Genomic DNA, 14,062 nt, shown 5'->3' on the forward strand with positions numbered 1-14,062 from the left:
GTGCTCAGCCATCCCCCATCTATCCTGATTTAAACTTCACTCAATAACAATAACAATGATGTCATGCTTTTATGTAATAAGATGAACAAATTTGCATATAAGACAAAATGATCTCACTGTAAATATTCTATAGTTTAAATTGTAAAAGTGCCTACTGCCCCATTTCTGGGATAATGTAGAGTAGAAAATGGAAGAGAATAAATAAGAAATAATGGATCAGCACATACAAATGTAACAGAAAAGTCAAGATAAATTATGTACAAAAGCCAGCATTATCATTTTTATGATGATTTTTAATAAATCACCAGACTATAGTGATACTCATATTTCCTTCTTCTGTTACTCATTCCATGGCCCCCTCCACCAGCAATCTGCAAAGCAACTTCTGACACTATGAAATCTGGAAAACTGAGAAAACTCCAGTTCAATCTCAACTTAATTTCTCCATGTTCTGTGTAACAGTTTTCAGTAGTAGGGTCTTACCATCTAGTTCTGTTGGGAAACCAACAATATTGACAATGGTCTTTATTGTTTGGGGGGGGGCTAATGGGCCTCTATAGCCAGTAATTCCTAGGTAGGTGGCTTACTCCTGGTGCTATGATTATTCCTTAATAAATTCATTACCTGATCTCTAGGAGTATATTTTCTACGAATACAGGGTATTTTCATTCAAACTCTTTTGTTCAAACTTTTACAGGCATGGGGTGTTGGAATATTATTTTCATTCACCTTATTGTATAGCTTCTGTGACTTTTCCAAAAATTTCCCAGCTGCTCATGACCCTTGCACTATGTGTGAATGAATTTTCCATCCTCATCTCTTCAGACAAGCTTTCAGGTTTTTCAGTTACTATTCTATCTCTGTGAAATACTCTGAGGTTAGTGTCATATGTATTACATGAAGTTTTTTGGGAAAGGTGGACAATATTTCTGAAGGCCCTTCAACCACTTGATCTCAGGAGTCAACAGCTAAGGAGATACTAAACAAAACTGTTAGCAATGTCCAACATTGAATAAAAGATTCCAGTTTTTGTATTGACTCATTGCTCAAGATGAAAATGTTAGGATATAGCTGCAGGTATGGGAGACTCAGACAGGCTTTGAAACCACCTGTGAACCTTCATTGACTTCACCTTTCTCCACAGATAGCTCTAATTGTCTCCTTATTAGCAAAACTTCTTCAAGTAGTTACCTTTCCTCCGTTCTTCCTCTCGATTCATCACATGGTAGCCTTCTAGTTTGGTTATTATTTCTTTGAAATTGTTCTTGACTTTGTCACTGGTGACTTCTCTGTGAAAATATCCAGCAGACTTTCCTTCATGCTATTATCGAACTTCTCAGTAGCATTGGGCCCATTATTTTCAAAACCTGGCATTCTTTAGTGTGTCCTTCATGATTGCATTGCAATTTTTTTTATAATTCAACAAGTCACTTTTTTTTTTTCTTTTAAATCTCATCTCTGTGTGATCAAGCCCTTTTATTCATCCATGGTTTTAAATGCCACCAACTCTCTGTGTATTCTATACTACATCCAAACAGATAGTCAATTACTTTCTCTGCATCTCCATACTAGATGATGAAACATCATCAACATTTAATCTTACTTGCCTCTTTTTTACCCTTAGTGTATTTCTCTCTGACTCATCTGATTTTGACTCAAACCTAGAGGCATTCTTGATTATTTTCTCTCCTCAGCCATGTAGAGCATCCAGACTATCAGTTAGTCCTATAGCTTTTATATCTAAAATACAATCCAAATATCTTCTTCATTTCCAAAGTCAGTACCATGTAAAGTCACCATGTTCAGTCTGCAGCTTAGACTAATTTCAATCCAAGTTCTTATTTACCTTTTCTGTCATCTGTACTTGTAGCAATATTTATTTGTTAAAATACTCTTAAAATCTCTCATGAGCGTTTTGTTTTGTCTAGGATGAAATCCAGTGTTGAGACCACGGTTTACCACGCTCTGTATGAAACAGCCTCTCTTAGTCTTCTGCCTTGCCTCCTGCCCCAATGTTGCCTTTCCCTGCCCATCTTGCTCTGTACATAATGTTCTTGTTTCAGTAGCATTTCTTATTTTTTCTCCCAACCTTAGGAACTTATTTGCATTTGCCTAGAAATATCTTCCATACATTTCTGCAGGGCTGGCTTGGCTATTAGGGTTTTTTTTTTTTTTTTTTACAAACACAGACTCCTTGTGGATGCCCTCCTGACCACAACTCCAGTTAAAGCTATGAACATCTTCGTTTCAATTTCAATCATTTTTATCATGAAACTGTTGTAAACTTCTCAGGGACAGCCTGTCTGCTGTATCCTCTTGGCACCTGTGGTTATTTGGAAATTCATTAAGAGGCCAGTTTTAGATGGCCTTCCTCACCAGCCTGAGTTTTCAGACCGAATCTATTGAAAGTCCTCAGTTAACCCACAGGACCCTTCTATTAATCAGGCCATCTCCAGTTTGAAGAGGATGAGAATACAAACTATTACGTTCCTTAGGGTGTTCTTTGAAACTGAATAGCTACATTTTTTTTTTTTTTTTTTTTTTTTTTTTTTAGGTATTGTGATGTTTTGATATATATATATATATATATATATATTCTTATTTTACATATCAATCCAAGTTCCCTCTCCCTCCTTCCCATGCCCCCCCGAAACCCCCTTCCCATCCAATCCCCCCACTCCACAGGGAAGGTGATGCCCTCCAGGAGGGATCATCAAAATCTGTCAAGTCTTTTGGAGAAGGGACTAGGCCCTCTCTCCTGCCTCTAGGCTAAGAGAGTATTCCTCCATGGGGAATGTGCTCCCAAAGTCCTTTCATGAACAAGGGATACATCCTGGTTCCACTCTCAGAGTTCCCTTAGACTACGCAGGCCTTCTGAGACCCACATTCAGGGGGGCTGAATCAGTCCAATGCTGGGTTCCCAGCTATCAGTCTGGGGTTCATGAGCACCCCCTTGTTCAGGTTCAGCTACATTTTTTTTTTTTTTGGTAAAAGTCTGTCACAAAGTTAGCCAAGATGTAGGGTAAGAAACAAGTTCTATCTCTTTCTGGGAGTTGCTATAATAGTCTTTGTCTATATTTAATCTACCACAACCCCTTTCCTGTGCCTGATCATCACTTCTATTACATCACCAAATTTCCTTCCTCTGTATTTCTTAACATTATTTGAAAATATCTGTGTGCTTACTTTCTTTTGATGATGAATGCTCCCCTTCTATCTACTTGAGTACTTGAGTGTGAATTCCAAGAGGGATGGCCTCCCTATCTTATGCACTGAATACTGGATCCCCATTGATTAGAATAACAAATGGCATTTGGCACTCAGCAGATGACCAGCATGCAGTTGTTGATTGGATTAATGAGCTAGTGAGCAAGTGAACGCAGGACACCTGGCTCAACAGCAGCTTGTGCCTCTGTCCTCACAGTGATTTGTGGTCATTTTCCTTCAGAGCTCCTAGGGTAGCTCAGCTTGCATGATGAAGAGAGAAGGTGAAAAGTACAGTGAAATCATTACTACTCTATTATTAATAAAACCCTGGGAGTCAGATATTGGGGTACAAACCTGGTACATTAAGAAAGCAGCAGAGGAATAACTAGCCAAGCCCGCTCTCCACCTTCCCAGATTGAAAAGGCTGCCAATCACTTCAGGTGCCTCCCTTTCTCTCTTTTGTTCCTCTGTCTCAGTCTTCCAAAATCTCTATAGCTATGGCTAATTCCAGGCGTCTAGTCATGGGCTCCACTGTTTGATTCAAGATTTAAGTTTACTAACAGTCTCCAAGTGTCACAGTGCAATTAAATATCCTGCAACAGAACCAAGAATGATGAGGGAGATCTAATGCCCCTGATTCTGATATGAGGAAGTCTTAGAGCAAAATTGGAATGTATTACTTTCTCATTTAATTCCAAATAATCACACTGAGTGCTTCCTAGTTGTTCTCATAGTTTGTTGTTTTGGTCAGTGTTCTATTGCTGCAAAGAGACATCATGACCATGGTAACTATTCAAGGGAAAGCATTAAATTGGGGCTTGCTTACAGTTTCAGAGGTTTAGTCCATTATCATCATGACAGATAGTATGGCAGCATGTGGGCAGACATGGTGCTGGAGAAATAGCTGAGGACTTTACATGCAGATCTGCAGGAACAGGAAGAAGAAGACTCTGGGCTTGGGATGCACTTTTTAAAGCCTCAAAGCCCACCCACCAGTGACACATTTTCCTCCAAGAAGGCTAAACACCCTAATCATTTCAAATAGTGTTAGTCCCTCTCTGGTAACCAAATATTCAAATCTATGAGCCTTTGGGAGCCATTCTCATTCAAACTACCACTTATGTTGTCCTCAAGTAAAAATTAAATCATTGTATTAAGCCCAATGTATCTAGTTCTCTTTACAAAACCCCTGTTTTGCTTTTGGGAGTTGACTATGGTAAGGACAAAAAGACAGGGAACTTTATGAGGACATGGGAAGGAAAGGAGCTCCTCATTGCAAAGTTTAGTTGAATCCTTTAATTGCGTGAGAATCAAAAAATTCCCACGCAATCAACAAATGATGTGAAGAATTTCAATACAGAGAAAATATTTATGTTGAAACAGTAATAAATCAGGGTAAAAGCTAGAGCACATCTGACCTCAAGGAATAGCCTCATTCCTGCCCAGGATATTTTCTGGGAACCTCAAAAACTAGACTATTAACTTTGTTTACACTGAGGATAACCTTGTTTCTGGGTGCATATCTGGAATTTCTTTGTAGTCTCACTTTAGTTCCTAAGCCACTCTTTGAAGATAACTAGATTAAAAACTACTAAAGTCCCCTGAATGATCCTTGTACAGACAATTAATTGTGCCCCTCCCTACCCCCTTTGAGAAGTATATGTTCATGCTCTTATGTGCTTCTAACTTTTTTCCTAGTACTTCCTTTTAACCCTTATGATTAAATCTACATTAAAATATCTTTTAGTTAACCGCCTTGTACTGAATCTTTTTGAAATTCTTTGTGCAGTAAAGCAAAGAATCAGGCTTCACTTGCATAAGAGTGAATTAAATGATAGTTTTCTAAAATGGAAGTACAATGGCCAACAATGAACTTATGTTTAATACTCATAGTCATTCGAGAAGTGCGAGTTCAAACTACTTTGAGATACTACCCAGTCAGAGAGCTAACATCAACATGTGTGGTAACTAATGTTAGAGATGATGTGGTGAGAAAGAATCCTTATTCACTGTTGATGAAGTGCCAATTAATATAGCCATTATAGACATAATTTCAGAGATTTGTCAAAAATTAAAAATAGAAATACAGCATGACTCAGCTATTTCACTCCTGGGCATATACCCAAAGAACCCCATCTCCTACCATAGAGATATTTGTACTGTGTATTTATTGTTGCTTTATTTACTATAGCAAATCATTGGAATTTGCCTAGTTGTCCTTCAACAGATAAGTTAATAGTAAAAATGTGATATATATTACATGTATTTTGGATATATATATATATACATATATATAAACACATATGTAGAGTATAAGCTAAAATTAAATTATAAAATTTGCAGGAAGATGGATGATTTTGAATGTATAATATTAAGGAGGACAAGCAATCTTAGAAAGAAAAAAATCCTACATATTCTTTCTCATATGAGGAACCCAACCAGTAATATATGGAAATATGTTAATAAATATACATGTGGGTACAGTACAACATGTAGAAAAGAGAACAAGATGAGGAAAGGCTGAATACAGGTAACAGGCATAAGTTATGAAAGAAATTTTAAAGTTATAGTTTTTTTATTTCTAATTCAGGCATGAATTATTCAGGTTTGGTAGTGAATAAGTACATAAAATATATTCAATAGTAGAAGTGTAAAATCCAGTGAGAAGCTCCACAGCTCCAGAATATCTTTTTGTATAAAGTTTGGGTCTAGGTTTTTTTTTTTTTTTTTTTTTTTTTTTTTTTTTTTTGGTGTGTGTGTGTGTGTTGTATATTTTCTTCAGGGGTGGTCTTTGATAGGTTGACAGTACCAGTGGGTGGTGCCACATTTGTAGGTATATAAGCAGCACTAATTGGACTCTGAGTTCTTAAAACAAAAAATACACAATGTTGGAAAGGGACACTGAGGGAAGGGGAACTCAGAAAGGAGTGGCTGGGGATGTATGAATATGGTCAAAATATACTGTATACAGGATGTTCTCAGAGAATTAAAAAGTACCTTATATTTTTAAAACATTGATACTAAAACACCTCTGTTATATTTATTTTTATCACCTATTAAGTTTAATGAGTATGGTTGACCTTCCTCTCACACGCATTAGCTGTTAAGAACTTCTTAGAGCTGGATGGGGCCTCATGAGCCCCTTCCCCATTCATAATGGAGAGTTGACGGATGCAACTTTGTACAGGCCTTGTATAGGTAACCACAGAAAGTGCTTCACACAACTCCTTTTTCTCTGGCTCTTACATTATTTCTACCCCTTCTTCCTCCAATGTTCCCTGAGCCCTGGAGGGGGTGATATAGGTGTCTTGTTTAGACCTGACCTGGTCCATATTCTTAACCCTTGAATTGTTTGAAAAGACCCTTCCAGTTCTAAGAGGTTTTCTTTCCAGCCAATTTTCCTTATTTGAATTGCTCTTCATGGGTTGAAGTTTTAAATTCATATCAATGTTCTCAGTCTCTCTTTTTAAAATATGTCCTGGTTCATGAATCAACTCTTTTGAAGTATGACCACCAGACATGGACATAGAATCCATGTGCCTTCTGATGGGCCCAGGAAGCAGAGCCATCAAAGATATATGACTTGAGTTAATTTATAATTATATATATTTAAAAAAACACAAATCAAATTTTTCCTTGTGGACTTACAGACCGGTCTATCTAGACATGGCAATTTAGAACATTCAATGATTAAATTAATTTTACCATCACAGACTTCTTTAATGTTTGGTGCCCTTCAAATGTCCTCTAGTATCACAGACAGGATGCTGGAAGCCATCTTTCTTCCATAACTTGAGTTAGCAAGGTATTTAGTGAGAGCTGTCAGGCTGTTTCAGCTTAGTTAGTTGCCAGACTATAGCACCCTCTAGTGATCAGATATATATCTCAACATAGCCCATCCTGTGTTAGCTCTCTTCTACTTCTCTATCTTAGACTAATTTTTTATAAACTTAGAATCTCAAACTGCTTCTACTTTTATTTTTGTTAAGTAGGTGTATATATCCCCCACCTTGAGGATATTTCATTGTTTCTATTTTATTCATTATTATTGAATGTAGACACAGGAGATCTTAAAATAAAGGGATATTATCTAGACTCTCCATTGAAGAAAGTTAAGGCATAATCCATATGAGGTGACTGTGGTTCAAGGCAGGAGCACTGACCTAAAAGTGCACCTCTTCAGCTTGCTTGATGTAGTGCTAAGTCAAGTGACTTTAATTTTTTTTCTTCTAAGTTTACTCACAGGACAAGAGTAACCTTGCAAAGTTACAATGGCTCACAAAGAAGCAATTCCTTGGGTAGAAGCAATGTGAGCTACACAAAATGCTTACACTCAGTTCCTTGTATAGATAACCCCCTCTCTCCTTACCAGATCACTCCATTTCATGAAATACCTTCTTTATCCTGACCAGAATTTTATTCATTGTGCATGCTTATGCTCAACTATGCATTGTCATTACCAGTAACAGATGATTTTACAGGAACAATGAACTAATTGGTGAAGTTTAGTCTAGTCTGGGTCTTTCCCCGGTCCCCTGTCCTCAAGATAATCATCCAAGCCCTTGAGCAGGAAGTTTTTGGAAGAACAAGGTGTATGCAGATGTGTTTATTCAACAGACAGGCTCTCCAAGCATCATGGTAGTCTTAACAACAAAATCTTGACTTTCAGCAAGGCCCATAGTTTTTAATGAGTACAGGAACCCGGCGTTCCCTGTAGAATAATTGAAGAAAATAAATATTGGTCAACTTGAATTTATTGGCACAAATAAGTAACTGTGGGAAAATGGCAATGAAACTTAGAAAAATAGTTCCGCATTTTCTTTCTCTAATTCACTTATTCGTTCATGTGTTCATTCAATATTTGTTGCTTTCTACTATATTCACAAAGGTTACAGCAGAACAGAAAACGTGTCTATCATTCTATCATTATTGTTCACTGACCTAATGGGGTGTTACTAGGAACCCTTGAAATTAATCTCCAATTCACTCCTGCTTCTTTTACTGCAGATACTGAAAACTTAGTGACCATATGGAAATCTTAGCTGGTGCCCAGGCTATAACAGGGCCTTCTAATTATTTAACATTTCATCTTAGAAGATGGGGGCTTGAATCTGTCAGGCCAACTCGAGTCTCACAGTAACAGCCTTCCTCTTTAGATAAAATGATCTCTGTCCTTCCCATGTTACCTTTACCAAGCCAGTTTCTCTCAAAAAAATCTAGTTGTCCCTCAATCCTGTAATTGTTCCTTAGTTACAAGATTAATTCTGGGGTTATCTTTCTCATCATTGTTTCCTTTAACAGACTGGCATGCAAGAACTTTTCTATTTCTCTGTTGTTGCAGAGGGTGTGTTAGTCATCTATTTTCACATGTACATTTTGTGGACCCATTGTCACTTCACTTTAACATTAACTTATGATAGTGGCAATTTCAAAGTCACTTAGGAAAGCTTGTTATCCCCACTTGTGCTGTTCACTTTGGTTCACTCTGCTCATTAGCCACATTGGGTTATTTATACTTAAAAGTTTAACAATATTAAAGCGTCAGTTTCTCAGTATACTATCTGAGCTTAAGAGTCAATGAGTATCACATATGGCCAGTGGTTATGTGTTGGCTAACACAGGCAGAAAACACTTCTAGCACCATAGAAAGTTCTATCTGTCATTGTTTTCCTATAGATAAGAATTGTTAACATCTTCCCTGAGTAAGCATAGAAGACATACAATGTCCTGACTTAACAGGCAGGCACCTGAAAAACATGGGACCTATCATACCAAAGGCCTGTCTGGTGGTTTCTGAGCATCTCAAACCCCAATAGTCAGGGTCAGAGCCTGGCCCTAGAAATATTTACTGCACAGATAATTTTTGTGCAACTTTAAATATTGCTTTTTAAATTGAAATATAATTACAACACTTTCCTTTTCCCTTTTCTTTTTCTAACCCCTCCTAAATTCCCTCATTACCTGTTCACTTTCAAACTGATAGCCTCTTTTTCTTTGACTATTATTATTACTATTACTACTACTACTACTACTACTATTATTATTATTATTATTATTTGTGTGTGTGTGTGTGTGTACAAATAGATAGATATAGCCAGCTGAGTCCATTGTTGTTGTTTATATGTGTAACTTTCAGGGCAATCAAAACAAAGGCACCTTAGAAACAGTAAATCACCTCTTCTATTTGAGGAAGACAAATTTGTCTGGAGACATAAGTGTTATTTCAGAACACAGTGAGATGTTGTACTTTCAGGCAGCTGAATGTGCCTCTTACATTCACACGAATTTGGAAGAATACAAAGAGTAGATCGCAACCAGTATATTGAAAGGTCAAAGGAGAGCGTGGTCAACATTTTGCTCATATTTTCCAAATGCTTTACTCTAAATAGAGGCCTTTGGTCTTTAGAGCTTACACTTGGAGATTTCACAGGTCTCAAGGGTGTTGTGGGGCTTTCCTCCTCCCCGTGGAGGGAAATAATGATGCTTGACCTTAGTGTCAACAACATAGGTCATGAGAAAATTAACAAGTGGTTTCACATGGATTCTTTCCACAAGGTTCCCCTGTTCCTCCCAAGCCCTGAGCCAGGGCCTCCACCTGTCACCCAGGCTGACAGATGGAAGAAAAGACTGACTTAGGACTCAGGTTTCTTTTGTCTTGGCTGCAGTGTGGGGGTAGCAGGCATGTGCTGTCATGCCTGGCACCCTTTATACACTGGAAGAACACTCACCATAAAGCTGAATGCCTAGTGTTTGGGGTCTAAAATGTCTACAATCCCGGATAAACTCTGAGACATTTCTGAAATCATTTAGAACCATTCCAGAAGAGAATTTACATTATAGAGAAGAGATTGATACAGAGGAATAAAGGCAATTTTTTGTCACTTGAGCCTGAGCTGAAGTCTTTACCATGGAGTCAATTCTAGAAAACCCAGTTTCCTGTTACGTGTGGGATGGCTGTTGTTTGGTTGAAACTCAGAGCCTCAATTTAATGGCCTTCTTTTAATTAAGCCCTTATTGGCCTTTTTAGTTAGAAGATATTGTCATCTTTGCTTTGGTTGGTTGCTTTATACTCTGTTTGCTTTCAATCATCATGACTTGGAAGAAGCTCTTACACATGCCCATGAGGTGGGTTTTGTTGCTGTTGTTTGTTTCTGTCTCAAGCACATGGAAAACAGGGAGGGATTACCATGATGACCAGCACATGGTAACTGCTGGGTCATAAGAGAAAAAATGGTGACACATATGTTTGTCCCAGTGTCCTGAGTCTGATTCCTTTCCCAACCTTAAACACATCAGAAAATTAAACTTCACTGAGGCCAGATCTCGTACTCATGAATACAAATGTTATAAATATATATTTCTATTCATCAAAACCTATATAATTCACATTTGCTAATCTTGAGGAGCATTAGAAAATGCAATGTCGGCTATTGTTAAGAATCTTTTTTCAGATTAAAGGTATTTTGTATGTTTAGGTTTTTTGAAAAACTGAACTTATTGCTAAGAAAATTGGGGATTTTATCATCCCAGCCATTATTAAGTCATATTGTCATTACAAATTTATATAAAGGAAGTTATATTTATTGATCTAGGCTCCAAGAGGATAACATATGTGAGATTCTAATGGTAAGTAAGCAAAAATAAGTACTTATAGATTATGCTATCCTCACCTGTTTTCAGCGCACAGGTTGCATTCACTGGAGTAAGTAATTCCATCCATCCCACACACGGGGTCATAAATTCTGGGACAACCCACAAGAGCATCATTGCAACTCGCCTAAACATAAAATTAAGTACAGTCATTTTCTATCATTTCTCAATTTGAGAAATGTTTGATATTATAATAAAATATTATTTTTTAAAATCTATTGTTTTCAATTAGGATAATGACACTGGATGCTGTATAAGAAAACAATAATAACAATTATAAAAGCAACCTTCCGTGGAATTAGAAAATCTGATATAAAGTCAAGTTATGGCCATTTCCTAGTTATAAAACATCATAAGTCTGCTAACTTCTTCCTTGGTTTCAGTCGCGTCATCTGCAAATTAGCCAAACATCAGGTCATGATGCTTAGGTCATAACGCTGTGGAGGCTTGGTAAGAGGAGGAAGATAACTCTCAAGCTCACATTTCCTGGTGTGCTGGCTTCTGTAAGGTCAACAACTAACAGAATAGTTTTCCCTGATGATTATCATTAAACACTTTTAATAGGGCAGTGTCCTATTTTTATGTATTATTCCATGGAAAAGTCTCACCTCTTAGTTGTAACTGTCACTTATCCATTCATTGATCTACCCTATAATTACCTTCTAAAGTTATCATTTCACTCTTCCTCAAGGGAAGAGTCACAAAGTGATGAATTGAGTTAAAGTCATACATACAGTGATTCTTGGACACTGATTTCCAGTTCTTGGGTGTTTTATCTATCACCTCTCCATTTCAGGCCATTGACTACAGCTCTGTTTTGCTGACACTTATCCATTCTTCATGGATCAATACTTTGGGAACCTTTCTTGACCTCTCTAACAGCTTGTACAGGAAATTCCAGAATTAAGAAATAATACATCATAATAATACATCATAAGAAAAGAGAAATTATAAAATTTTATTTACCTTTCTCCCCACTAATTTAGCTGAAGTGTTACCTAGAAAACATAAATCAAACATGTTAATTAGGATTTCAAATAAAGAAGCCAGATCTGTCCTTATGTACCAAAGAATACAGTTTTCATAGTGCCTTCTCTGCTTCCATATCCTCTTTCCACCCCTTTTATTTCTACAGACTTTCAAAGACACTGGTTGGATTTTCTTCACTTTCCTGTTAAGATCCCCCAAAATATTAAATAAAATGTTGGCTGTTACTAGGCATTTCAGTTTGGCATTTCTGAAAATTTTGATCCACTTCCTTGAAAGTAGAAATTATATACTGAGAGTTTGAAACATTTAGGCACTAATTATTCAGACAACTTCTGGATGTCTATCAGTGTTCTCTCTGCATCCAATAGGACTTTCATCACAGTCAGTGAATTATAATTATCTGTACCTCTAGGCATGGATGGCAGTATGGGAAATAGCCATCAGGTCTTGGGATATAAATAAGTTTCTTTTGTAAATAGTGTTAAAAATGGGGCCTTTTTGCCAACTCACCATCAGTTCTCAAAGAGCTTTTTTCCCACAGGTGCATTACAGGGAATGACTAGAGGTTCAAATTGTCTTTTTGTGTATTTACATAGTTTAGAAAAGGCTCCATTCTTCAAAAAGCAAGTCTCGCTCACATCAAAGCATATGATGCATATATGTAACAACAACGAAAGGGAATGGAATTTGAAAGAGAACAAGAAGGTAAGTATATGGGAAGGTTTGGAAGGAGGAAAGAGAAGGGAGAAATGATGTAATTATATTCTCAAAAAATATTTTTAAGAAAAGCAGATGGCAACTGTGAATGTAGACAAGTTTACCAGGGAGGGTAATCTAATCTGATAGCCCCCAAAGGAGAAATGTTCCTGAAACTTAATTTTCAGTCAGTGATCTCCAAGGGAATGAAAAAGATCTCTGGGACTCATCAGAGAAGATGTGGTTGCTGGGGTCCCTTTAGATCCAGAATGTAAATGAGTCTAAAGATTGATGAGCAAAGGCTCATTACAGGCATCTAGTTGTATTCATTATAAGGCTTGAGGTGGAACAAAGGGCTCCTTTCTTCCATAAATATTTATCTAAAACAGTATCTTCCACTTCTTAGTTTAGCATAGATGTGGCTCTAGTCAAGAGCTCTGCCCTATCACCAGTGAAGGTGAAAGTGTTCATTCAGGCCAGTTACAAAAAGCGCCAAACTCATCTCAACCAGAACCATTTCCCAACTTTCTCATGCTAAGTTTGAGGATTCCTGCATCTGTTGGAACAGGATGTTTTCTTTCTAAACATCCTCTGTATCAACCATAAAACTTTTAATCACTCAAAAATATGACTGCTGTGCGAACTAAATGGCAGTCATTGCTATGTATTTTATGCAAGTTCATAAGAATTTCGACTTTGTAAGTTCACCTTACATTGTCTAGTAACTATTTGTAGCATGAGAAGAGTATTTCAGATTGAAACCCTTTCTGCTCTGCCACATCCCTAATGAAGCAGCAGACTTGTCTTTGACATGACTATCTCTGGGCACATCTTACCAGAGATGCTCTTCTCATATATGTTAGAAGTGACTTCTTTTTATAATACACACCAGAAACACTTCCTTTTGATACTCACCCCATTGATTTCATTTCCACTCATTGACACAAGGGAGCTGATGCTAGAACATCTAAATTTCCAGGAGATTAATTCAGTAAAGCAACAGATGGAAACTCTTTACTCATTTTTGGAGAATATGCAAACATACCTACCTGCTAAACTGAGCAGGGCCAAGGCACTAAAAAAGATAATCACCACCTTCATGATTGCAGATCAGTGTGCAAAGGTCAAGAGAGCTGTGCACTATGCTCCTCTCCAGAAACTGAAGAGTGATCTTATAGACAGATGGTAACACAGGCTCCACCCACTGTGCTGTATAATAGGCATCCTTGGTTATTGATTGACTCTGGGAGGCCTGTAGGCTGGGAAAATTGTTATCTGAGTAGGAAACAGGGGAGGAGAGGCTGGACCCAAATTCTGCCAGGAAGAGCTAGTTAGCTTGATTCCTGACATCCTCTCAGGTTTTGAGAAATCCTCCCCCACTTCCTGAGCCCTTGCTTTCTTATTTGTAGATGAATTCAAAAGTCCTCTCTCCTCTGTCGTTTTGGATGAAGGAGCAAAAGTGGAGAGCTCAAAGATATTTTCCATTCCTTCCTTTTCTTCCACTCTGCCATTCCTATGT

At 37.4% G+C, this 14,062-nt stretch overlaps 1 protein-coding gene across 1 annotated transcript; it reads right to left on the reverse strand.

Moving 5' to 3' along the window:
- Positions 1-7,798: 7,798 nt before the first annotated feature.
- On the reverse strand, positions 7,799-13,644 carry Spink1 (serine peptidase inhibitor Kazal type 1). The gene is made up of 4 exons (XM_051201049.1): positions 13,593-13,644; positions 11,824-11,855; positions 10,878-10,984; positions 7,799-7,918 (listed from the first exon to the last, which is right to left on the reverse strand). Exons 1-4 carry the CDS (start codon positions 13,642-13,644, stop codon positions 7,873-7,875), a joined length of 237 nt encoding a protein of 78 aa, XP_051057006.1. The 3' UTR covers positions 7,799-7,872.
- Positions 13,645-14,062: the final 418 nt, after the last annotated feature.

Source organism: Phodopus roborovskii, unplaced genomic scaffold, assembly GCF_943737965.1.
Source record: "Phodopus roborovskii unplaced genomic scaffold, PHOROB, whole genome shotgun sequence".
Lineage (NCBI taxonomy): Eukaryota > Metazoa > Chordata > Mammalia > Rodentia > Cricetidae > Phodopus > Phodopus roborovskii.